The following is a 22,182-nucleotide window of genomic DNA, read 5'->3' as shown; positions in this document are numbered from 1 at the left end:
GGCTCTTAGGAGAATTGAATGAGCTCAACAGAGAGCTAGTGCAGATCAAGAACTCCAAGTGAAGTTTGTTCATTCATTCATTCATTCATTCATTCATTCATAAAACATGCAGCCTCCATGTGCCAGGCCTTAGACCAGGCATGGGGACACAGTGGGGACCAGAGAATTAATGACCAATACAATGGAACTGCTTTTTTTCACAGGGATTATGGAAAGTCAGTGAGCTACCTATTAATAAATAAGAAAGTACAAGAAGTGGCACACATCTTTAAAATGTTGTGCCTCAGATTCTGAGGTCCCAGGTTCAGTCCCTGACACTACCAGAAGCCAGAGCTGAGTTGTCCTCTGTTCAAAAGGGAAGAGAAGAAAAAAAAAAGGTAAGAAAAATAAGGGGGGGGGGGGCAAGGAAGAGAGGAAAGGAGGGAAATGATAGTTTTTGCAGCTGTGGAAACAGTTCCACCGGTAGAGCATTGGACTTGTATGCTTGAGGTTCCCAGTTCAATCCTCGGCACTGCATGTACCAGATTGGTGTCCTCTCCCTGCATGTACCAGATTGGTGTCCTCTCCCTGCATGTACCAGATTGGTGTCCTCTCCCTCTCCCTCTCCCTCTCCCTCTCCCTTTCCACCCTGTCTCATGTGAAATGCTCTTTCAAGTGAGCTATTTCTCCACAACTGATTCTGATTATTTGTGGTTGAGAGCCACTGAGTAGACCAGCCAACCCTGGAAGGTAGGTATCACCACTGCTCTTCCATTGGAATCTGACTAACCAGAGCATAGAGAGGTTTGTCTAAGTCCTCGGAATCACACAGCTAATAAGTGACAAAGCTAAGATTAGAACCAAAGGGTTACGTTCTAAAGTCCAAGCTCTTACAAATCACTAAGCTATGGTTTCTTAAAGTCAATCAACTGTTGCAACATACTCTTTCTACTGCCCCAGCAGGTTTGGAAATATAACAGACAAGCTATCTCATTAGGAAACCACATTAACTTTTCCCTTATTTATTTATTTATTTTACCAGAGCACTTCTCAGCTCTGGTTTGCAGGTGGTGCTAGAGATTGAACCTGTGGCTTCTGAGCCTCCAGACAAGAAAGTCTTTTGCATAACCATTAAGTGGTCTCCCCAGCCTGTCACATTAACTTTCAAAGAAACTTTACGGCTAGTCTAATTTTCAACCAGTGCAATTGAGGAAGTCTGTGTACTCACAGTGAGCACACATTATAGAGAAACTTTTTCCTGCTTTTGATAGGCTTTCTATTTTAGTGGCAATACCAAAATGTACTTCATTCTTTCTCACTTTCTCAGAGAGCACTAAAACAGAATAAAAGTTGGGCCAGAGAGAAAGCTCTCCAGGTAGGGTGTGTACCTTACTAAGCATGAAGCCAAAGTTCGAACCCCAGCACCACATGGGAAGTGCTATATAGTACAGGAGGAAGTTCCAATGCTGTTACCACTTTCTCTCCCTCTCTTATCCATCTGAATAAAAAGGCAGCCCAGAGCAGTGAGGCCCCAGTTCCACAAAGAGAGAGAGAGAGAGAGAGTGTGTGTGTGTGTGTGTGTGTGTGTGTGTGTGTCTTTCCTGAGTCCTGAGGATAATACACTGTCTCTCGACCCACCAGTCATATAATATGTTCAAGAACAAGGGGCCTCCGGTGGGGCCACAGCCCCACCTACACAGATACAAGCAGAGCTGACATGGCTTCTAAAGCCAGGAGGCCCAGGGGTGGAACAGCCAAGCTTATAAGAACTGTTTGTAAACCAAGAGCACTTGAGCCCTCCCTGGGGAAATGCAAGGAGGGCTGGGGCAATGGTGGGGGGAGGGGGGGAGGTGGCTAGGATCTCAGAGGGACATAATCCCTCCAGAGGGATTCCAAGGAAGGATCCATATGTAGTACCCTTGGGTTGGAGACTGTAGTCACTGGTCCCTGAGTGACTCCTCATTCCTTTACCTCCCCCTTTCTTCCTCCAGGGTGGAGGCCAGCATGCCTGGAACCTCTGGAATAAGCAGCTGGGCAAAAGATGCGAGCTACCTCTGCCAGCAACACCCAGCTTGCTTAAGCTCTGAGAACCCCCTTCCCCTCTTTAAGATTTACTTTATTTTGCATGTGATGGTGCTTCACAGGAGACGGAGAGAGAAACCAGAGCACCATTCCAATACATGCAGCACTGGGGCTTGAACCAGAAGCCTCAGGTAGGCAAGTCCTGTGGTCTACCAACAGATCTATTTCCCCCACTGAGGCTCTCTAGTTGGTCTGGATACTGAACACAGCTTTGAAGTCTACAAAGAGACCTGCCCACTGGATGTATGTTCTAATAGGAACTATGGGAAATTCCAAGCTGTTGTCCAAGGCTTATCTAAGAGATAAGGGCAGTGGGTTCTGGTTTATAACCCCCACCCAACAACCCACCCAAACATCTTAGTACAACTTCAAGCACAGAGAAGGATCCTCAGGGGTCAGGCAAATGGTTGGTGAATTTTCCAAAGACCAAAATCACTTGTTCAGTCATTCAAAAGTTATATTATTAGGGCTGGGAAAATAATTCTGGAGCACTAGACTTGGATACCTAAAGCTCCTATTTCAATCCCTGGTGCTGCCATGTACCATAGTGGTGCTCTGGCTATTTCCTGTGTAAAACTCCACCTCACATGAAATAAGTAAATCTTAAATATATATATGTGTGTGTGTGTGTGTGTGTGTGTGTGTGTGTGTGTGTGTGTGTGTGTGTGTGTTCAGAATATGCCAGGACAATTACAGCACTGGGTGGTCAATCAGCCTGATGAAGCTCCTTTCCTTAAGGAAAAGGAGCTCTGGTAGAGAAGGAGAACAGTGGAGCTTAAGCACAGAGGTTATCTCAGGCTGAAACCCCTGCTTGGCCTTCCCTGGAGCCTTGTTAAATGGCCTCAGTCAGTCAACCATAAAGTGGAGACAATGGTGGATACCACTGACAGCCTGGGAGGTGGTATAATGGCCATAGATATAGACTTTTAAAAAGAGAGGGGGGAATATAGCATTGTGGAGATGCAAAAGACCTGAGACTCTGAGGTCCCAGGTTCAACCCCCAGCACTACCATAAGCCACAGCTGAATAGTGCTCTGGTAAGAAAGAAAAGAAATAAATAGGATCCCCCAACTCTTCATCTGCACTATTCCAGCCCTTAGGTCCATGATTGGCCAACAATTTGTTGGGCTTTGTATGTTAACTTTCTTTTCAGCCACCAGGTTCCAGATGCTAGCATGATGCTGACCAGAATTTCATGGACAGACAACCCCACCAATGTGTCCTGGAGCTCTGCTTCCCCAGAGCCCTTCCCTACTAGGGAAAGAGAGAGACAGGCTGGGAGTATTTTTCCTTTTTATAAATAAAAAAGGCTGGGAGTATGTTTCCTTTTTATAAATAAAAAAATTAATCACAAAAAAAGAAAAGAAAGAAATAAAAGGGGGTAGATAGCATCATGGTTATGCAAAGAGACTCTGATGCCTGAGGCTCCAAAGTCCCAGGTTCAATCCCCTGCACCATCATAAGCCAGAGTTGAGCAATGTTCTGGTAGAGAAAGGAAGGAAGGAAAGAAGGAAGGAAAAAGAAAAAAAAAAGAAGAAGAAGGGATAAGTGAAGGAGAGGAGAGGACAGCACTACATTGTGGGGTTCCTGCAAGATGAAATATGATTACACATGTGAATAATTTAGCACAAAGCCTGGCAGTATGACTGAAAACACCAGATGTTACCAGGGGCTAGCAAAACAGCTCACCTGCATAGTGCCCCTGCCTGACTGTAGGAAGCTTCGTTACTGTGGTGGTATCTATCTAATCTGAAAAAGTCAGCCTGGATCAGCCAAGCCCTGGAAATGACCAAAAAAAAAAAAAAAAAAAAGTTGTCAACAGCTCTCATCATCACTGCTGCAGAAAGTGAGACCAGTCTGAGAACTGCTGCAGTGGCCATGCTGTGTGGCCTGAGTCATCGAGTGGATGTTCACGAAAGCCATGCCCAGGAGGCTGCTCTGCGGCTGTGTGAGGAGATGACAGATGAGTGGGGCAGGGTTACTGCAGACTGGGGTGGCAAGTAGAAAGGAAGTCAGGGCACCTCAGTGCCAAGGAGCTAGGGCAGGGCCTCCCCAGTGTCCTGGGTCCCAAGCTTCCCCGAGAGAAGCAGAATCCAAGGCTCCTGCAGTTGGCAGTCACGTTGCCAAGGCTGTTTGCCATGGCAACATCGGGGAGCCGCTCCTGGGCCACTGCACTGCTCAGGGCCTGGTTTCTAAGCCTCCTCACACTCCTTCTGCTAAATGACTGTGTTCTGCCTGGTAAGCACCAGGCAGAATCACCACTGCAGAGCTGGCAGGGAGCATCCATCTCAGCCCAGCAAGGCTCTCCCGGCTGCACTCCCAGACGGCGGCAGGTTCCAGCCAGGTGAGTGTCATGCTGCAGAGCCAGCTGCCACCAGTACCAAGCAAACAGCAGCCAGGAAACCCTGGCCTGGCTCTGCAGGTGATCTGAAGGCATCCTCAGGTCGGATCCCAGTCTGTTTCCTCACACCCTAGGGAAGACATTGAGCAAGATGCTCTCTTGGGCACTCCCAGCTCCCTAGAAGCTCAAGTTTACACTAGTGTGTTTACATCCTGATGGCCATTATCATGGCTACTGTTGACTGAGCACTTACTATGTTAGGCAATACTGAAAACATTGTTTAGCCTCTACACGACAGAGAGAAATTGAGATGCAGAAAGGGTGATAGAGAGGGAAAGAGAAAGAGAGACACCTGCAGCACTGATTCACCATTCATGAAGGTTCCCTCCTGCAAGTGGGAACAAGGGGCTCCAAACTGGGCCCTTTGTGCATAGTAATGCGTGCATTCAACTGGGTGCACCACTGCCTTAGTCCTTGCTTTTAAGGTTTATTTAAAAGGTTTATTTATTTATGAAAGTGAGGCAGAGAAAACCAGAGCATCACTCTGGCACACCAATGCCGGGAATTAAACTCAGGACCTCATGCCTGAGAGACCAATACTTTATCCACTGCACCATCTCCCAGGCCACCACGCCAGTATCATCTTCAATTTTATAATTAAAGAGGTTAAGATATGTCGTCAAAGGTCATCTAATCAAGTGGTAGATCTCAATTTTAACCCATGGTAACTGAGTCAGTGAAATAGCTCACTTGAATAGTGAGTTGCTTTCCCATGTGTTCAAGTGAGGCCTCCACTGAAGGAAGCTTAGATGCTGTGGTCTCTCTTTCTTTTTCTCACTGTCTCTGCCTCTACATAATAAATAAATTAATCTCCTTTTTCTCACTGCTTCTGTCTTTATATAGTAAATAAGTGAACAAATCCATGGTGATTAATCTCCAAAGTCCAGAGCTCTGAACTATTACTGATATTTCGTGGTCCGGGAGGTGGCACAGTAGATAAAGCATTGGATTCTCAAGCATGAGGTCCCGAGTTCAATCCCCGGCAGCACATGTACCAGAGTGATGTCTGGTTCTCTCTCTCTCTCCTCCTATCTTTCTCATAAATAATTAAATTCTTAGAAAAAAAAAAAAACTATTACTGATATTTCTTCTTTCTCCCCCTGCCTGGCATCTAATTAGGTTTGGTTTCCTCAATGTGAGTATTGCCAAGACTCAAGGAAATTCTTCTTCTGTTCCCCCAGAAATACAGGGGAAAGGCAAACAAAATCTTCTGAAAGAAAAATAAGGGGCCTAGAAAGTGTCAAGCATCTGGAGCTGAGTGGGAAGATCAGTTGCAATCTCTGCAGCATAGTGAGTGTTTTTCCTATCTGCAGTAGTGCCCACTGAAAATTCACAGTCCCCATTGGACCTTACCAAAACTTCAGGAAGTTTGTGCTGGTGAGCAGTCCCATTTCCTAAAGGAATAAAATCAGGCAGAAAGTAGTATTAAAAAAAAAAAAAAAAAAAAAAGGCAGTGCATCCAGTTAAGCACACATAGTACTATGTGCAAGGACTAAGGTTCAAACAAGCCCCTGCTCCCCCTACCCCACAGCAAGGATGTTTCACAAGTGGTGAAACAGGTCTGCAAGTGTCTTTCCCCTCTATCCCCCCCAACTTCCCTCTGTCCTATTGAATAAAAGAAAAAGATAGAAAGAAGAAAGAAAGAAAGAAAGAAAGAAAGAAAGAAAGAAAGAAAGAAAGAAGTGTCAAAAATAACCAGCCTGGCCCAAGCAAAGTCCAAGCCCAGTGTCAAGGCCCTCTCAGTCACCTAAATAGAAAGATTATGATAAATGTTTGTTTCCTTTTTTTTTTTTTTAAAGTATTTATTTTATTTTAATGACAGAGACAGGGGGAGAGAGACCAGATTATTGCTTAGCTTTGGCTAATGGTGGAGCTGGGGACTGAACCTGGGACCAGAGCCTCACCATTGTGCTCTTTCTGTTTTTATTCTTACCTAAAGGATTCCGCAGAACTGTGAACCTTGGGAGATAATAAATCTGTGGCTTTGCCTTCCCATTTGTAAAACTCTTCATAGTTTCCTACCCTTGACACCCCCCTCCCCAAATGCAATGTCTGCCCTCAGGAAAGAGCAGGGTGGGTAGCCCCAGAAAGATATCCATATCTAACTAAACTGAACATGTGACCTCAGACACCTGTCTCCCAGATTGGGGAGGGGGGGCCAGGGGGCACTAGGTTTTAAAGAGCTTAGGGTCTAGGCATTGACATTGGTGTTTAAGAATAATGAGGACAGAAAGAAGAAAAATGAAGGTTGTTCAGAGGTGGTGGGCTGAACCCCAGGGCCCCACAGTCATCATGAAGCCAGCCTGGGCAATAATGTCTCGCTACCTCCACCTAAATCCTAACATTGCAGTGGAGTTGAGGGGGATCTCCACAACCCTCCCCCAGCTAGGTGTCTTTTCTCTCCAAACTCTTGGATACCTTCTTCTGGAAACAGCAAGTGTAGATCTGATGATCTCCAAGGGCCCTCCTTAGTCTGGTAGGAAAGGGAGCTGATCAGAAGTCACTGTTCAAATTCCAGATTAGACTCACCAGCAGCAAGGCCCCGAGTCATTTACTTAATTTTCATGTACCTCATTTCTATCATTTATAAAGGAGAGAAACAGAACCCTCTTACAGGGTCACTGGAAGAAGCCTGTGCCACTTGTTAGAAAGCATAGTGGATAAAGTGTTTCAGCTCTTAAGCACAGGGCCCAAGTTCCATCCCCACAAATCCCACGTGCCAGAGTGAAGCTTTGGTTCTCTCTCTCCTTCTCTTTCTCAATAAATAAATCTTGAGGGGCTGGGTGATGGTGCATCCAGTTAAGTGCACATGTGCAAGGTCCTGGGTTCAAGCCCCTGGTTCCCACCTGCGGGGGGTTGGGAAGCTTTAAAAGTGTTTAGTAGGGAGTCGGGCGGTAGCGCAGCGGGTTAAGCACACACGGCACAAAGCACAATGACCCGCACAAAGCGCAAGGACCGGCATAAGGATCCCGGTTTGAGTCCCTGGCTCCCCACCTGCAGGGGAGTCGCTTCACAAGCGGTGAAGCAGGTCTGCAGCTGTCTGTCTTTCTCTCGCCCTCTCTGTCTTCCCTTCCTCTCTCCATTTCTCTCTGTCCTAACAATGATGACATCAATAATAATAATAATAATTACAACAACAATGAAAAATAACAAAAAACCTAAAAAAAAAAAAGCGTTTAAGTAATGCTACAGGTATCTCTCTCTCCTTTCTATCTCCCCCTTCCCCCTTGATTTCTCTCAGTCTCTATCCAATAAAGAGAAAGGGAAACCCAAGCCACAGCATTCAGAAGTCTGCTCACACATATACAGTGAACTAGTCCTAAGTGACAAGCTATGGTGTGTGGTTTATGAGCAAAGCTTTGGCCACAAGTATAAAATGGCTAAAGTTAGATAAGAGAACTTGCGATTCACTCAGCCACCACCCATACTCCACAGGCTCCTTCTGCAGGCTTGACATTTTCCAAAAGTAACACATGGAAAAGGCAAGGTTTCTTTCAAAGAACCTGCCATCTAAACATCTAAAATAGTCTCCTACTCAAAAATTCATTTGGTTCCTGGGCAATCGCCATGTTGGTCCAGGGTAAAAATATTATCCCTCAACCCTCCTGGAGCTGCCAACCTAGTTGTAAGAGATGAAAGCATACTGGTGCCACAGGGCAGTGACTCCACGGCACTGGTGGAGGCAGAAAAAGAATGGTTCCCTTCAAAGGCCTTACAGGCTGGGCAGGTGTGAGTGGGGTTCATCATGGCAGGGAGATCTCAAACACACAGCAATAGTGGGAGTGGAGGTGTGGGGCACAAGGTGTTCAGATCATTCCACAAGCACTTATTGGTTACGTCTCTTCCCAGGTACAGAACACAACAGAGAAGCAATGTTTTTCCTTAAGAGGTTCAGTCTGGTATATGCACCACTCATTGAGGCTTATGAATAGCTACTATGTTCCAGGCACTTGTTTGTAGTGTGTGTGTGACAAACACAAACTCTTCCTAAACAGCATCACTCAGTGTGACATAGCTAAAAAGATACTGTATCACATAGCACTTATTCTGGGTGCCTTCACTCCATTTTGCCCTTTGATTGTATTGACTCCAAGCAACAACCTTACATGAGGGAGATGGGCTTTGTTTATCTTTACACATGAGGAATGGGCTCTCAAAAGCGTTCCACATCTCCCTCTCCCCATCCTCATCCCCCACCCAGACATACTTCCCCTTTGTACATAAAGATACTACATGAGCAGGAGTTAGCACTACACTTGGTCCTAACCCTTCTAAAGTGCTTCAAAGAGAGAAGAATTTTGAGTTTAATGAGCAATGGGTTGATGCTCATTCTAGATTCATATTATTTAATTCCTAACTTGGAGGGTTAGGGCCTCTTAGTCCCATTGCAGACTGAGAAACTGAGGCTTAGAGAAGCAGCGGGACTTAAGAGATCTGTCATGGAGCAGCAAAACGGTTCACTTGGACAGTGTGTGCTGCCTTTGCACATGCCCATCCCAGGGTTCAAACCAGGCCACACTGAAGGAAGCTTTGGGGCTGTGGCTTCTTTGTGCCTACCCACTCATGTCTCTGAAAACGTCAGCCTGGAGCAGTGAAGCCTTGGAGACGACAGGGGCGGATGGGGTCTTTTATATATATATTTTATTTGTTCAAGGTGCCAGAAATATAGTGACAAATAAAAACACGAGGTGATTCCTGTCTTTTGGAGCTTGGAGTCCAGTGTTCTGGGAGCCTCAGCTGCTGCTCCTGGCTCTTCTGTTTACTCACTGGTACTGGAAGTGAGGCATCTTCAGCAGGTCAGAGGATTCTCTGACTTGTAAAAGCCTCTTCTGTAAAATGAGGAGAATAAGAGCACCTGTACACAGGGGCCAGACAGTGGCACACCCAACTGTGCACATGTGTTACCATTCCAAAGGGCCTGGGTTCAAACTGCCCCTACCCGCCCCCATCCTCACCTGCAGTGGGAAGGCCATGACTGGTGAAGCAGTACCGCAGGTGTCTCTCCTTCTCTCACCCTCTCCCCCTTCTCAATTTCTCTGTCTCTATCAAAAATAAAGGAAAAAAAAATCAAAAAATAAAATGCACCTGCACTTTGCAAAGTCCTGATGAGAAGGAGAATGCAGGCCAGCAGTGGCACACCAGGCACACCAGGTTGATACCAATGTGCAAGCCCCCACTCCCTACCTGCAAGGTGGGGGGATGCTTCATAATTGGGAAAGAAAGTCTGCAAGTGTCTATCATTCTCTGTCTCTTCCTCTTCTCTCAATTTGCTCTCTGACCTATCAAATAAAATAGGGGGAAAAAAGGGGGGCTGCTGGGTGTTGTAAATTCATAGCACAGGTACCAAATCCCAGCAATAACCCTAGTGGGGAAAAAAAAGGGGCGTAGGGGTATAGTATAATGGTTATGCAAAGAGGCTTTCATACCTGAGGCTCTCAAGTCCCAGGTTCAATCCCCCACACTGCCATAAGCCAGAGCTGAGCAGTGCTCTAGTTAAAAAAAAAAAAAAAAACACAAAAAAAACACAAAAAAACAGGCAGGCAAGAAGAAAATCAATAAAGAATATTAACAATAAAAGAAGAATTAAGTTATCTTAAAAAATGTGTTAGAATTTACTAAAAATGTTTTGTAACATTCAAATAAAAATATTCTACCAAAAAAAAAAGAAGAAGAGAGAGGAGAAATTATGCAATTGAAGACTTCCAGAGAATTCTTTGGAGAGATGGCATAATGGCTATGCAAAAAGACTTTCATGCTGGAAGCCCCAAAGTCCCAGGTTCAATCCTCCATACCACCACAAGCCAGAGCTTAGCAGTGCTCTGGAAAATAAAAATAATATATATTTTAAAAGTAAATAATAAGTAAAAGCTAAATTTAAAAAAAAAAAAAAAAAGAAAGAGAATGCTCTCTTTTTACCTCCAGTGATGACAATGAGGAGGGAAGCGACAGCTATTACCACCACCATGCCTGTATTATGGCCTTACTTTCAAGCCCAAGCTGCCATTTTCTAGGCTGCTTCTGATTCAAAGTAGTATTCTTCTACTATTCCAGAGAGAGAAAGAAAAGGGTGATTCACATTCCAGTGGTGAGGGAGCTCCTTACTGGCCTGTACCAGTTAGGGGGAAAGGTGGCTCCAAGGTGAAGGGAAAATCTGAGCCCCCAGAGACCTGCTGCTGTGGGGCCGACCATCCCCTTTCCTGGGATTCACAGGCATCCAGATCACTCGCACCAGTCAGGGGACCCTGATGAAAGCAGAGCCTGGCTTCTGTAACATGTCCCTTCTGGGCTTGGGTGAGCTTACTTCCTTCCCTGTGCCTCATGCAGGGGGAAGGGTGGGCAAGGGCACTCAGCAAAGGTTGACTGGCTAGAACTTGGGACTTGGAAAAGAAGTTGTTCCTGGGGGCCTGTGGGATAGCTCACCTGACTGGGCACCTTCCTTGCAACCCAGGTTCACATCACCTGGGAGGACTGGGGTGAAGCTTCAGTGGCTGTAGTGTTCCCAACACACACACACACACACACACACACATTGTCCCTGGCTTCAAGAATTGAAGAACTTCAAGTCATTCTCCCAAGGGCCACTCCTGAGTGTTCAGATCCATTTTTAGAACCGCAAGTGTATAGGATACCAATTGACAAATGGGCCAATTTCACAAACAGCATTTCACAGAATAAAACCCACAAAGAACCATAATCACTTGGGGGGGGGCAGGGGGGAGTGCTCAGCATCATAAGAAATCAAAGAAATACACAGTAGAACCAAAAAGGGTGAAGAATTTATTAACAGACTGGCTTTAATAATTAAAAAAAAAAAAAACATTATCTGGATCTGAAGAAGCAGAAGCCCCACAGCTGATAAGTGTGTAAATTATCACCATCTTTCTAGAAAGCAATCCAGAAATGTGCTTACCAAATACCTGCAAAATTCCTTTGACAAAGCAGTTTCCCTTCCAGGAATTTAAAGGAAAGATAGAAGACTATGTAAAGATACTCATCTCCATATGACTTACAAGACCAAATCACAAACAGCTTGAAAAAGTAACAATACAGGATATATTTTGTTTTTTCTTTAAATATGTATTAATATTTATTTTATTATTTTTATTTATTTATTTTTTTGCCAGTGCACTATTCAGCTCTGATTTATGGTGATGCAGGGGATTGAACCTGGGACTTTGGAGCCTCAGGCATAAGAGTCTGTTTGCATAATCATTATGCTACCTACCCTCCACCCCAGGATAGATTTTGTGTCAACCCTCAGTGAAATACTCTGTAACTATCTAGCTATTAAATAGAATGTTTATTGAGAAGGTCAGGTGGACACAGCATCTCAGCTGGAGGAGGGGAAAAAATGCAAGTGACAGCAATGTGATTCCAAATAAAGAATAACTTCAATTTTGTTCTGTTTTGTTTTGTTTTTGATTTAAAAAAAATGTAACCTACAGTAATTGAGAAGGGGGAAAGAGCCTGGAAAGATACGAAAATTAACAGTGGTTATCATTGTGGAAGATGAATTATTCCCTCCCCCCCCCTTTTTTTTTTTTTACCAGAGCACTGCTCAGCTCTGGCTTATGGTGGTGCTGCAGGGGATTGTACCTGGGAGCTTGGAGACTCAGAAAAGAGTCTTTTTGCATAACCATTATGATATCTGCCCCACTCTCTTTTTTTTTTTTTCCTCTCTATGTTTGCCATGATTTTCCAACAATTCTACAATTTAAAATATTAAATGATGATTGGGGGGGGGGGAGGTGGACCAGTCGATTTCTAAAGTTCTTGCCAACTCAGGCATTTTGGGCATCTATGACTACTGTCCTAGGCGGCTTCAAACAACCCATATTTAGTGTGGGCTTACTATGTTGGCACTGCCCACAGCTGCAGCCGTCTACATTCCTCTCACCCCCCCCCAACCCCAAGCTGCTCAGCTGTCTCTGTCTGTAACACATGTGACCAGCCAAGAGCTGAGTAAAGGAACTCAGCATGGTGACAGGTGTGGCTGGGGGCACAGGGCAATGAAAGGCACAGCTCTAATCATAGAATCTTACTGGGGCACAAGACTCATATGCTAAGTGCTCAGTTGTATAACATGGACTAAGGGAAGCAGAGGGGTGAGAGGAAGCAGAGAAAGCAGGCTGGGAAGGCCTGCCAGGGAAAGCCATGCGGATGGGGAGTGAGGGTACCATAGTCCAGGGAGCACAGCCCAAACAAAGGTGGGTACAGCCAACCTCAGAGTCCTCTGAGATACATGCCCCCCCACCCCCTCCAGCCTTTCCAAGAAACTTTCACAATCCCTGGTGTGCTGGATTGCTGAACTTTGGCCCAAGTAGGGAAAAGTTAAGTCTCTTGAAAAAAAAAAAAAAAAAAAAAAACAGACGGATTCCCTCTATGTGGTCCTGGATTAGCCACCAAAGACAAACAAAACAAAGCAATAGGAAACAAAAATCGCTTTCCCCAACCCCTTCCACATAGGTGAGATGAAGGAGAGGTGGGTAGGAGGGAGGGTCAGGGGGAGAGGAAGTTGTAATGGCAATCAGACATCTCACATGCAAAGAGCAGCTCACCCCCACAACCTGGCCACTGGTCCTCTGGCAGCATCACCAACCCCATTTGACAGATGGAAGAAAGGAGGCTTGGAGAGTCAAAATGGCTTGCTCGGGGGTCACCCAGTCAGCGAGTGGGGAAGGCGACTCCACTCAGGCCTTCTGACTCCAAGTCCAGTGCTATTTCGAGGTAACACACAGGACCTGGAGTCAGGAGCCCTGGGTGGCTCTGTCACCCGCTGGCTGCGTGGTCCTGTCCAAGCCTGCTCACTCCTCGCAGCCTCTTGTCCCCAAATGTAAAATGAGGAGGCAGCGGCCGCTGGCCCTCCCAGGTCCTCTTCCGGCTGGGCTGGGAGAGCCTTCTAGGGGGTGGCGACAAAGCTCCCCCTATCAGTTACATTTCCCAAGTTGGGCCGGCAGAGATCACCGGCAGAGCCCGGGCCCAGTCACGTGGTTCAATTAAAAAAAAAAAAAAAACTAGCAAACGCCCCAGATTAACTTTCGCTGCCCAGTTCTTGCTAACACCTGATTACCCAATTTGCGAGTTTCCTCGGGTGAACTGCCCTCGCAGGGTGAGCCCGCTGGGCAGTGAAATGGTTCATGATTGGTGACTCAAAGTAAAGTAACGATGGAGTTAAAAAAAAAAATCTGGGGGGGGGGGGATGGCAGGGATGTCCAGAACCCACCATTCTTGCAAAAGGGGAAGGGGAGGCAGGGGAGTCCATGAGCGGATTTCGGAAGGTTACAGGTCTCCTTCTTCCCCTCCCTGCCGCGTCTCAGTTTGGAGACACCCCTTTGACAGGTGCAGCTAGGGACAGAACTTTCACATGAGCGATTCTGCCTAGCCGGCTACCTATCCCCACCCCCCTCAGCCAGGGGTCCGGGCGGAGGAGAGAGTATGGGGGGGCGGGGTGTGTGGGATGGCCCTAGCAGGCAGACTTGGGGGGCTGCGGGAGTGTGACTGCGCGCGGTGACCGCGGCGGGAGCCTCCACTGCAGTTTCGTCAGAGGTAAAGGTGCGCGCCCGGCGCGTGCACAGGGACAGGAACAGCGCGCGCACGACCCGCTCATCTCATACACACGCGCGCACACACACATACACACACTTCCCCCGCCCTGGAGAAGCGCGATCACAAGCCACCAGCACCCCCTACCCCACCTCCCCCTTACGGCTCGGGCCCCTCCCCCACCGAACCCACCCGAGAGCCGCCGCCGCCGCCACCACGAGGCTCCCTGACGCAGGGTGGCCCGCAGCGCTGGGGCCCGGGAGCCGGCCTCCTCCCGCGCCCCGCAGGCTTCCTCTCCGCCCGCAGCGCGCTGCCCGTCTCGGCCGCCGTGTCCCCGTCCAAGGCGCGTCTCTGGCCGCGGGGACTCAGCTCGCCAGCTCTCCCCGCCCACCGGTCCCATGACAGCTGCTGCCGCCCGGAGACAGGCGGATTCTAACAAGAAGCAAAGTTTCCCTCTCTCCCCTCCCACCTCCTCCCCCCCCATGTTATGCAAAACGAGCCGACACCGCCGCTCCGGTTCCAGGTACCAAACCAGCCCGGGCGAGCCGCGCCGGGTTCCGCCCCACGGCCCCGCGCCCGGGCGAGCGCCCGCATCCGGGGTCTCCTTTTCGGCGGCGCAGCAGCAGCCCTGGCCTCCCCGGCTACCAGCAGTCAGGGAGCAAAAAAAGCCTTAACTACGGGGCAAAACTTTACGCTTTCAACAGGCATGGGGTGGGGGTAACCGGGGTGGGGGTGCGCACCCCCAGCTGCAGGCATTTTGGCGGGCCGGCAGCGAGCCCCTCCAGGCCGGTGTCCCGCGCCCCCACCCAGCCCGCGATGCACCCAGGCACCCTCTCCTGTCACGCGCGTATGGCTACGGGGCCCCCGGCGCAGCCCCAGCCCGGGACGCCGCCTCACTTTCCCTGCCCCCCCCCATACACCGCCCCCAGCGGCGGGCGCGCACTGGGGCCGCGCGCCGCAGGGGGACCTAGACGCCCCCACATGGCGCATCCGCCGCCCCCCAGGCCTGCGGGGCTCGCCCCCCGAGGAGGCTCCGCCGCAGAGCGAAACCGGGAAGGTGCCGTCCCCGCCCGCAAGTCCACGTGCCCCTCGGCCCCCTACGCCGTTAGCTGGCGGCTGGCAGGAAACTCCGCGCTGCGGGCTCCGATGGGGCGCTGCGGGGGGCCGGCGGCGGCAAGCTGGAGGGTCGGGGGGCTCCTGGGCCGGGGCTGAGGGGGACAGGCAGCGCCCGATCCGGGGCCACAAGTCCACGTGAAAGTAAGGCAGCAAGTGCCGGGCGCCTGAGGGCGCGCCTTCAGCACCCACGGCCAGCCTGAGGGTTCCCCCACACCTTGGCGTGGCTCCACCTCCCCGAGAAGGCACAGTATCACCCCCACCCGCAAATCCAGCTCTGCCTGAGGGGGGATTCCCAAAGCCCAAGGCGAAAGACCCTCCCCAGCGGTCGTGGCGCCCAGTCCTCCGGCATGTGTGGGGGGATCGCCAGCTCCCTGCCAGCCATTCACCACCACCCCCCAAAACGGAGCGCATCCTAGGGCGCAAAGAAAAAAAGGGGGAGCTCTGCAGCCTGGAACCCCCCGATCTCCCCTCCCAATGCGCCCACCGTTGCCTGCCTGTCTCCAGGGCTGCGGCGGCAGCCCCCGCAGCTCGGCACCCCCAGCCCGGGGCCCGTGGTCCCCCCGCCGGCCGTACCTGCGTGTCGGCGAGATAGTTGAGGAAGAAGGAGGATAGCTCCTCGTCCAGCAGCGCGCCGCAGTCGTTCCCCGCCATCTTCCAGCCGCGGTTGCAGCGTGCGGCGGAGTCAGCGCCGAGCCGGCCCGGGGGGAGGGAGCCAGCGAGTCTCGGAGGAAGGCGGAGGGAGCGCGGCAGGCGGGCCGGCGGAGGGCGGAGCTCGGCGCCGCTGCCGCAGGGCCGCGGGCTGCGGGGGCGGGGCCGACGAGCCTGGGGTCGCGCCCCCACTTTTGCTGCGACACGTCTGGCGCCACGGTCCTATCCTGCAGCCCCCCAACTCGGAGAAAGGCACCCGAAGCCCGGGGACGGCGCCCCAGCCTGCAGCCAGATGCCTGCGCAGTAATGCAGGCAGCACACACAGCACCCCCCTTTTCTCCTGCCGGAGCGAATCACGTTGCGTTAGCGCTGGGCGGGTCCTTGGAGACAACCTGCTTCAGCACAACTGGAGAAACTGAGGCCTAGGGAGGCCGAGGGCCCCTTTTGAAGCCACGCTTTCTTTTTTCTTTTCTTTTCTTTTCTTCTTTTTAGTATGTGTCATTTTAATGAGTGAGAAAGGCCGACAGAGACCAAAGCTTTGCTCAGCTCTGGCTTGTGGTGGTGCTGAGAACTGAACCAGGGACTTTTGGAACCTCAGGCTTGAAAGTATTTTTGCATAACCATTATGCTGTCTCCCAGCCCGCCGCAGTGCATTTCAATAGCAGGAAGAGGAAGCCAGCCGGAGTCTGATAGCGCTGAACGCTTGACTGTCTCTCCCACTGCAAGGCCAAAAATAGAGGGATTATAAATTCGTGGTGGGAAAGTCAGAGAAGACTCCTCAGAGGTGGCAGCATTTTTTTTAAGTCTTTTCATTGAAAGGTTACTAACCTAGACTGAGAGATAGCATAACCTGTTAGCACCAATTGCATGCCTGAAGTGCCAGAGGACGTAGGTTCAGTCCCCAGTAGCACCTTATGCCAGAGCTGAGCAGTGTTCTCTCTTCCTCTCTCATAATAAGTAGATACTTTTAAAAAAATAATAACTCAGGAGTAGATAGCATAATACTTATGCAAACAGACTCTCAAACCTGAGGCTTTGTCAAGTCCCAGGTTCAATTCCCGGCACCACCATAAGCCAGAGCTGAGCAGTGCTCTGGTAAAAGAAAAAAATTACTAGCCCTCTCCCTCTCATAAATAAAAAGATTCCAATGATTTCTTCCTATGGCACACCTGCCTTGAAATGGCCTTGCTTTACTCAACCCCACATGTTTTCTTTCACATGAGTAATCCCACTATGACCCCTGCACAGAGTGCTATCTCCTGCCCAGCAGCTGTATGCCTAGAAGTCACATCTTCAGGGGGTTCTTCCCCACCCCCACTACACACACACCACCAGGCTTCCTTCAGTACTGCAAGCTTTTTCTTTCAGGCACTAGTGCCAGTGGGCAGGTCGGTAGCACACTTGGTAGAGCACACAGGTTAACATGTGCAAGGGTAAGGGTTTAAGCACCGGTTCCTACCTTCCAACCGGAGGGTAGGTAGCCTTCATGAGAGGTGAAGCAGTGACGGTGTCTCTCCCTCTCCCTCTCTATCTCCCCCATCCCCTCCTGCTTCCTTGGGTTCCCTCTGTCACTATCCAAAAAATACACACATAAATAAAAGTGTTAAAAAATAATAAGCTAAATATGAAAAAACACTATTGGCAGGTGGTGAAATAGCTCACTTGGATAGTACGCTGCTTTGCTATATGTGTGACTCAAGTTCAAACTAGGCCCCGACCGCACTGAGGGAAGTCTTGGCACTATGATATCTCTCCTCATTTTCTCTCTACCTCTTTCTCTTAAAAAAAAAATTGAAAAGTAGCAGGGCTAGATAACTTCATGGTTATGCAAAGAAACCCTCATGCCTGAGACTCCGAAGTCCCAGGTTCAGTCCCCTGCACCACCATAAACCAGAGCTGAATAGTGCTCTGGTTAAAAAAAAAAAAAATTAAGTAAATAAAAGTAAAAACATTAGTGGCAGGGATACTGGAGAAATAGCACAGTGGTTATGTAAAAGACTCTCAAGCCTGAGGCTCCAAGGTACCAGGTTCAATCTCTGACACCAGCATAAGCCAGAGCTGATCAGTGCTCTGGCAAAAAAAAAAAAAAAAAAAGCAATTTTCCTCTATTTTAATGAAAATTTGCTCTTTACAGAATCTAGGATCCTTGGAAGCCATGACCAGAATCTGCTGTTGCACTTACCTCCAGTGTCTGGCATATAGTAGATGCTTAATAAATGTTTTAACTAAAAAATTAAAAAATTTAGAAAAAGACAAGGGATATTTATGCCACCCCTGCTGCCATCTCCATACATTATAGATAAGAGGACTGATCTGACAGCCCAGAGTCAAGGGTTTAAGTGAAGAACCAGAGTCAGAGCCTAGCTTCCTACTTCCAACCTTAAACCTTCATCGTTATGTCTTGCTATTCCCAGGCAGGAAACAGGGCAGGTCCTGGGCAAAGGCATGAAGGCGGGAAGATTCCAGCCTGTGCAATTGGGCAGACCTGACTTCTGCCCTCCTCCCACTCCAGCCTGGCACAGACTGCCCCACCTTGCAGTTCCAGCTCCCTCCCAGTCCCAAGAGGAAGCGGGAGAGTCCCTGGCACACCTGCTCAGATTTAAACACCCATCTGAACGCAAGCTTCCTCCTTCTTCCCTGTGAGTTTCCCAGAACCTCAGGGTGTGATTTCACTCTTTGGGCTATAGGCCAGTATGCTTTTAAGGAACAATGAATTCCAGCAGGGTGCCTCCAGAAAGCCTTGGAGCATTCTGGGAGTCAGGAGTCCTGGGTTCTGGTCCAGCTCTTCCATGTCTTATTCCTATGCTGGGCAACTTGATTGGAGAGCCTGGATTTCAACACCCACATGCCACCAAATCCCAGATCTCGGTTTCCTCATTTACATAAACAGAAATCATAACATTATTTAATTTATAGGAATGTTGCAATGAGTGAGAAGATAATGTATGCAAAGTGTCTGACTTCAGGGGAGAAATACTAAGCTCTGGATCTGTTTCCTCATCTATGAAAATGAGGATAATACATTTACATTTATCCTTTGAAGGCACTGACTAGTGTTGCTTTCCTTCCCTGCCCCCACCTCCACTCCACTTGATTTATTTATGAGAAAGAGGGAGGAGGAGAGAACCATAGCATCATTCTGGTATACACGCAGCCAGGAATTGAACTCAGGGTTTCATGCTTGAGGGTGCAACACCTTATTCATGGAGCTACCTCCTGCCTACTACTTTCCTTTTCTGTAGAGCTTACCTGTGACCCTAAATTTGAATACATCTTAGACTTAGCTGGTGCTCACTAGCTCTGTACTCTGAGTTATTTAAGTAAACTCTCTCAGCTTCAGTGGCCACCAGAAAGGGGTCTTGTGAGGACTGAACAAAGTGATTTGTATAAAGTGGATAGGGGACTGATTTAGTGGGTAGCACTTATTGGCTTTGTGTGAATGGGATTCTGAGTTTGAGATCTCTGCTCTCTTAATCATTATTTTGCTTTTTCTCATTAAATAAATATTGACTTCTCTTTTTTATTTTTCTTCTTCTTCTTTTTTTTTTTTTTGGTATTATCTTTATTTATTGGATAGAGACAGCCAGAAATCAAGAGGGAAGGGAGTGATAGAGAGGGAGAGAAAAGAGAAAGCTGCAGTCCTGCTTCACCACTTGTGAAGCTTTGTCCCTGCAGGTGGGGACAGGAAACCCAGGTCCTTGCACATTGTAACCTGTGTGTTCAGCTAGGTGTGCCACTGGCCCCCAATATTTACTTTTTTTTTTGCCTCCAGGGTTATCTCTGGGGCTCCTGGAGGCTATTTTTTCCCTTTTGTTGCCCTTGTTGATCATCATTGTTATTATTATTATCATTGTTGTTATTGCTGCTGTTGTTGTTGGATAGGACAGAGAGAAATCGAGAGAGGAGGGGAGACAAGGAGGGGGAGAGAAAGACAGAGACCTGCAAACCTGCTTCACCGCCTATGAAGAGACCCCCTCCCCCCACAGGTGGGGAGCCAGCGGCTCTTTACACCAGTCCTTGCGCTTTGTGCCATGTGCCCTTAACCCGCTGTGCTACCGACCCGGCTCCCTAATATTTACTTTTTTTTTTCAAGGGCACACAACTTTTTTTATTTCATAATCATAAACTTAACTCTGAAATCCAGCTAGACTTGGAAGAGATCGATAAGGAAAACATGGAAACCGAAGGACTGTAGCAAGAGCACAGTTACAGGGTGTTTTGAACAGAGGGGTGGAGGGGTGCTCTGCTGAGCTACAGAAGAAATGGTCTGATGGTTATAATAAAAGAACTCAAATTTATTAGATTTGTCCACAGTCAGCAATGGTGATCTTCTTGCTGGTCTTGCCATTCTTGGAGCTAAAACCCTCCATGGCCTGCACAACATTTCTCTTCTTCTAGCGTTTGCCTTTCTTCCATAGCCAGTCAACAGCATCAGGTTGAGCCTGATGTAAAGTTTTGAGACCTCCTTTGAATCTGGAGAGGTGGCAGTCGTTGACTATGTGGGTCATAGTCTGTCTGTAGCCGCAGGGGCAGTTCGGGTCGTCTCTGGCTCCCCAGCGGTGGAACATAGCGGCGCACGGGCCATGGCCTGTTCCATAGCGATTGAGGAGGGCCCAATCACAACGTGCTAGGTCAAAGCCGGGTTGACGCTTGCAGGGGTCTGTGATGAGGTGTTTTTTCTTTACCTCAGCTGACTGCCAACTCTGTTTCCAGGAGTCTGGAACAGAGAAGTTCAGTGTAGGCGTAGGGGACCAGATTGGGTGACGAGACGTCAAGCGTTGGACAGGGTGGGCGAAGATATCCGTGTATATTGGCAGGTCCGGTCGAGCGTAGACGTGGGAAATGAACTTAGACGATGCCGCATCCCAACGAATATCTGGCGGGGCGTTGTTGCTAAGAACTGGCAGCCATGGAACCGGGGTGGAACGGATGGTTCCAGAAATTATCCTCATGCACAACATTCATGCCCTCCTTCACTCTGCCGAAGACCACATGGTTGCCATCCAACCAGTCGGTGTTAGCAGTACAGATGAAGAACTGGGAACCATTTGTGTTGGGTCCAGCATTTGCCATTGACAAGATACCTGGGCCTGTATGCTTCAGGATGAAATTCTCACCCTCAAATTTCTCCCCATAGATAGACTTGCCTCCGTTGCCATTATGGCGTGTGAAGTCACCACCCTGGCACATAAACCCAGGGATAACTCTGTGAAAGCAGGAACCCTTATATCCAAACCCTTTCTTTCCAGTGCTCAGAGCACGAAAGTTTTCTGCGGTCTTCGGAACTTTGTCTGCAAACAGCTCAAAGGAGACGGGGCCCAGGGGCTCGCCATCAACGGCGATGTCGATGTCGAAGAACATGGTGGGGCTGACCATGGCTGTAGGATGCTAGCAGCAAGTAGGTGGAGGCATCTGCAAGGCCAATATTCACTTTTTAATGTATACATAAAGATATGAAGAGAAAGAGGGTCAGTGCATCACTTTGGCACACACAATGCCAGGATAAAATTGAGAGCCTCAAGTTTATAAATCCAGTGCTCTAACCACTTTGTCAGCTCTAGGCAACATAAAATTTCCTCCCTTTCTCCCTCCCCCTCCCCTTCCCCTTCCTTCTCTTCCCCCTCTCCCTCCTCCCTAAATATTTTATTTTAGTAAGAGAGAGAGCGCTATATATAGAGAAAAAGATACAGCAAGAGAGACCAGAGCACTGCACAACCCTGGCTTATGGTGGTATTGGGGAATTGAACCTGTGACCTTGGAGCCTCAAGCATGAGAGTCTTTTGTAGAACCATTACACTACCTCCTCAGCTCTTCTTTTTTTTTTTTTTTTAATGAATGTAAAATGAATTGCTTGGCTCTGCACAGGTTAGATAGGAAATGTTCCTCCTCAATCTTATACTTACCGACATCATCACCATGAACTTGAATTCTCATAGGCCTCTGTGCTGGTGCTGTTTGAAGACTCCAGAGTCAAAAGCCTGCAGGAAACTTTGCAGAAATGCCCCGGCCAGTTCCAGTGCAGACTCTGGTTGCTGCTGTTGTGCCTACAGCATAAAGTCGAGACTTGGGGAGCCCCCAAGACCAGCCATTGCTAGTTGTGGCCTTGCAGGACTATGGTTCGATCAAAAGCTTCATCAGCTCTCATCCAAGGCTTGTTTCCAAAAAGCCACAACTTGCCCAGTTACTGGACTTTCTCCCAAATTCCCATGTCCTCAGAATGGGCTTCTGTTTGTTGTCTGTTTTTCCAGAGTACAGCTTAGCTCTGGCTTATGGTGATGCTGGGGATTGAACCTGAGAACTTTGGAGCCTCAGGCATGAAAGTCTTTGCATAACCATTATGCTGGCTCCTCTGCCGCTAAAGCCTCTGGTAAGGAAGCATCTCATTCTAGCTTCCTTTTCAAAATCACCTCATC

At 48.6% G+C, this 22,182-nt stretch overlaps 2 protein-coding genes across 11 annotated transcripts in view; both read right to left on the bottom strand.

Annotated features, from left to right (window-relative positions):
* PPARGC1B (PPARG coactivator 1 beta) overlaps positions 1-16,237 on the bottom strand; it is a 132,698-nt gene extending 116,461 nt beyond the window's left edge. For 2 of the 10 annotated variants that reach the window (XR_009547178.1, XM_060180910.1), the window contains exon 1: positions 15,695-16,236. Coding sequence is in view for 3 of the 10 variants with exons in the window: in XM_060180910.1 (XP_060036893.1) it covers positions 15,695-15,772 (78 nt within the window). In the remaining 7 variants the exon portion in view is untranslated. Of the gene's footprint in view, positions 1-9,086; positions 9,292-9,417; positions 9,505-10,538; positions 10,705-13,020; positions 13,416-14,197; positions 14,436-15,694 lie in introns of those variants that run through there. The other 8 variants (XR_009547191.1, XR_009547190.1, XR_009547192.1 and 5 more) reach the window with 8 other exon arrangements.
* Positions 16,238-19,849: 3,612 nt separating this feature from the next.
* Positions 19,850-21,165, bottom strand: LOC103107583 (peptidyl-prolyl cis-trans isomerase A-like). Its single transcript, XM_007516392.3, has 2 exons — positions 20,729-21,165; positions 19,850-20,157 (listed from the first exon to the last, which is right to left on the bottom strand). The coding sequence occupies exons 1-2, from the start codon at positions 21,143-21,145 to the stop codon at positions 20,068-20,070; spliced, it is 507 nt and encodes a 168-aa protein (XP_007516454.1). The 5' UTR covers positions 21,146-21,165; the 3' UTR covers positions 19,850-20,067.
* Positions 21,166-22,182: the final 1,017 nt, after the last annotated feature.

Source organism: Erinaceus europaeus, chromosome 2 (assembly GCF_950295315.1).
Source record: "Erinaceus europaeus chromosome 2, mEriEur2.1, whole genome shotgun sequence".
NCBI classification, from domain to species: Eukaryota; Metazoa; Chordata; class Mammalia; order Eulipotyphla; family Erinaceidae; genus Erinaceus; species Erinaceus europaeus.
The sequence above is the reverse complement of the archived record's forward strand: the minus strand, read 5'-3'. Positions and strand labels throughout refer to the sequence as shown.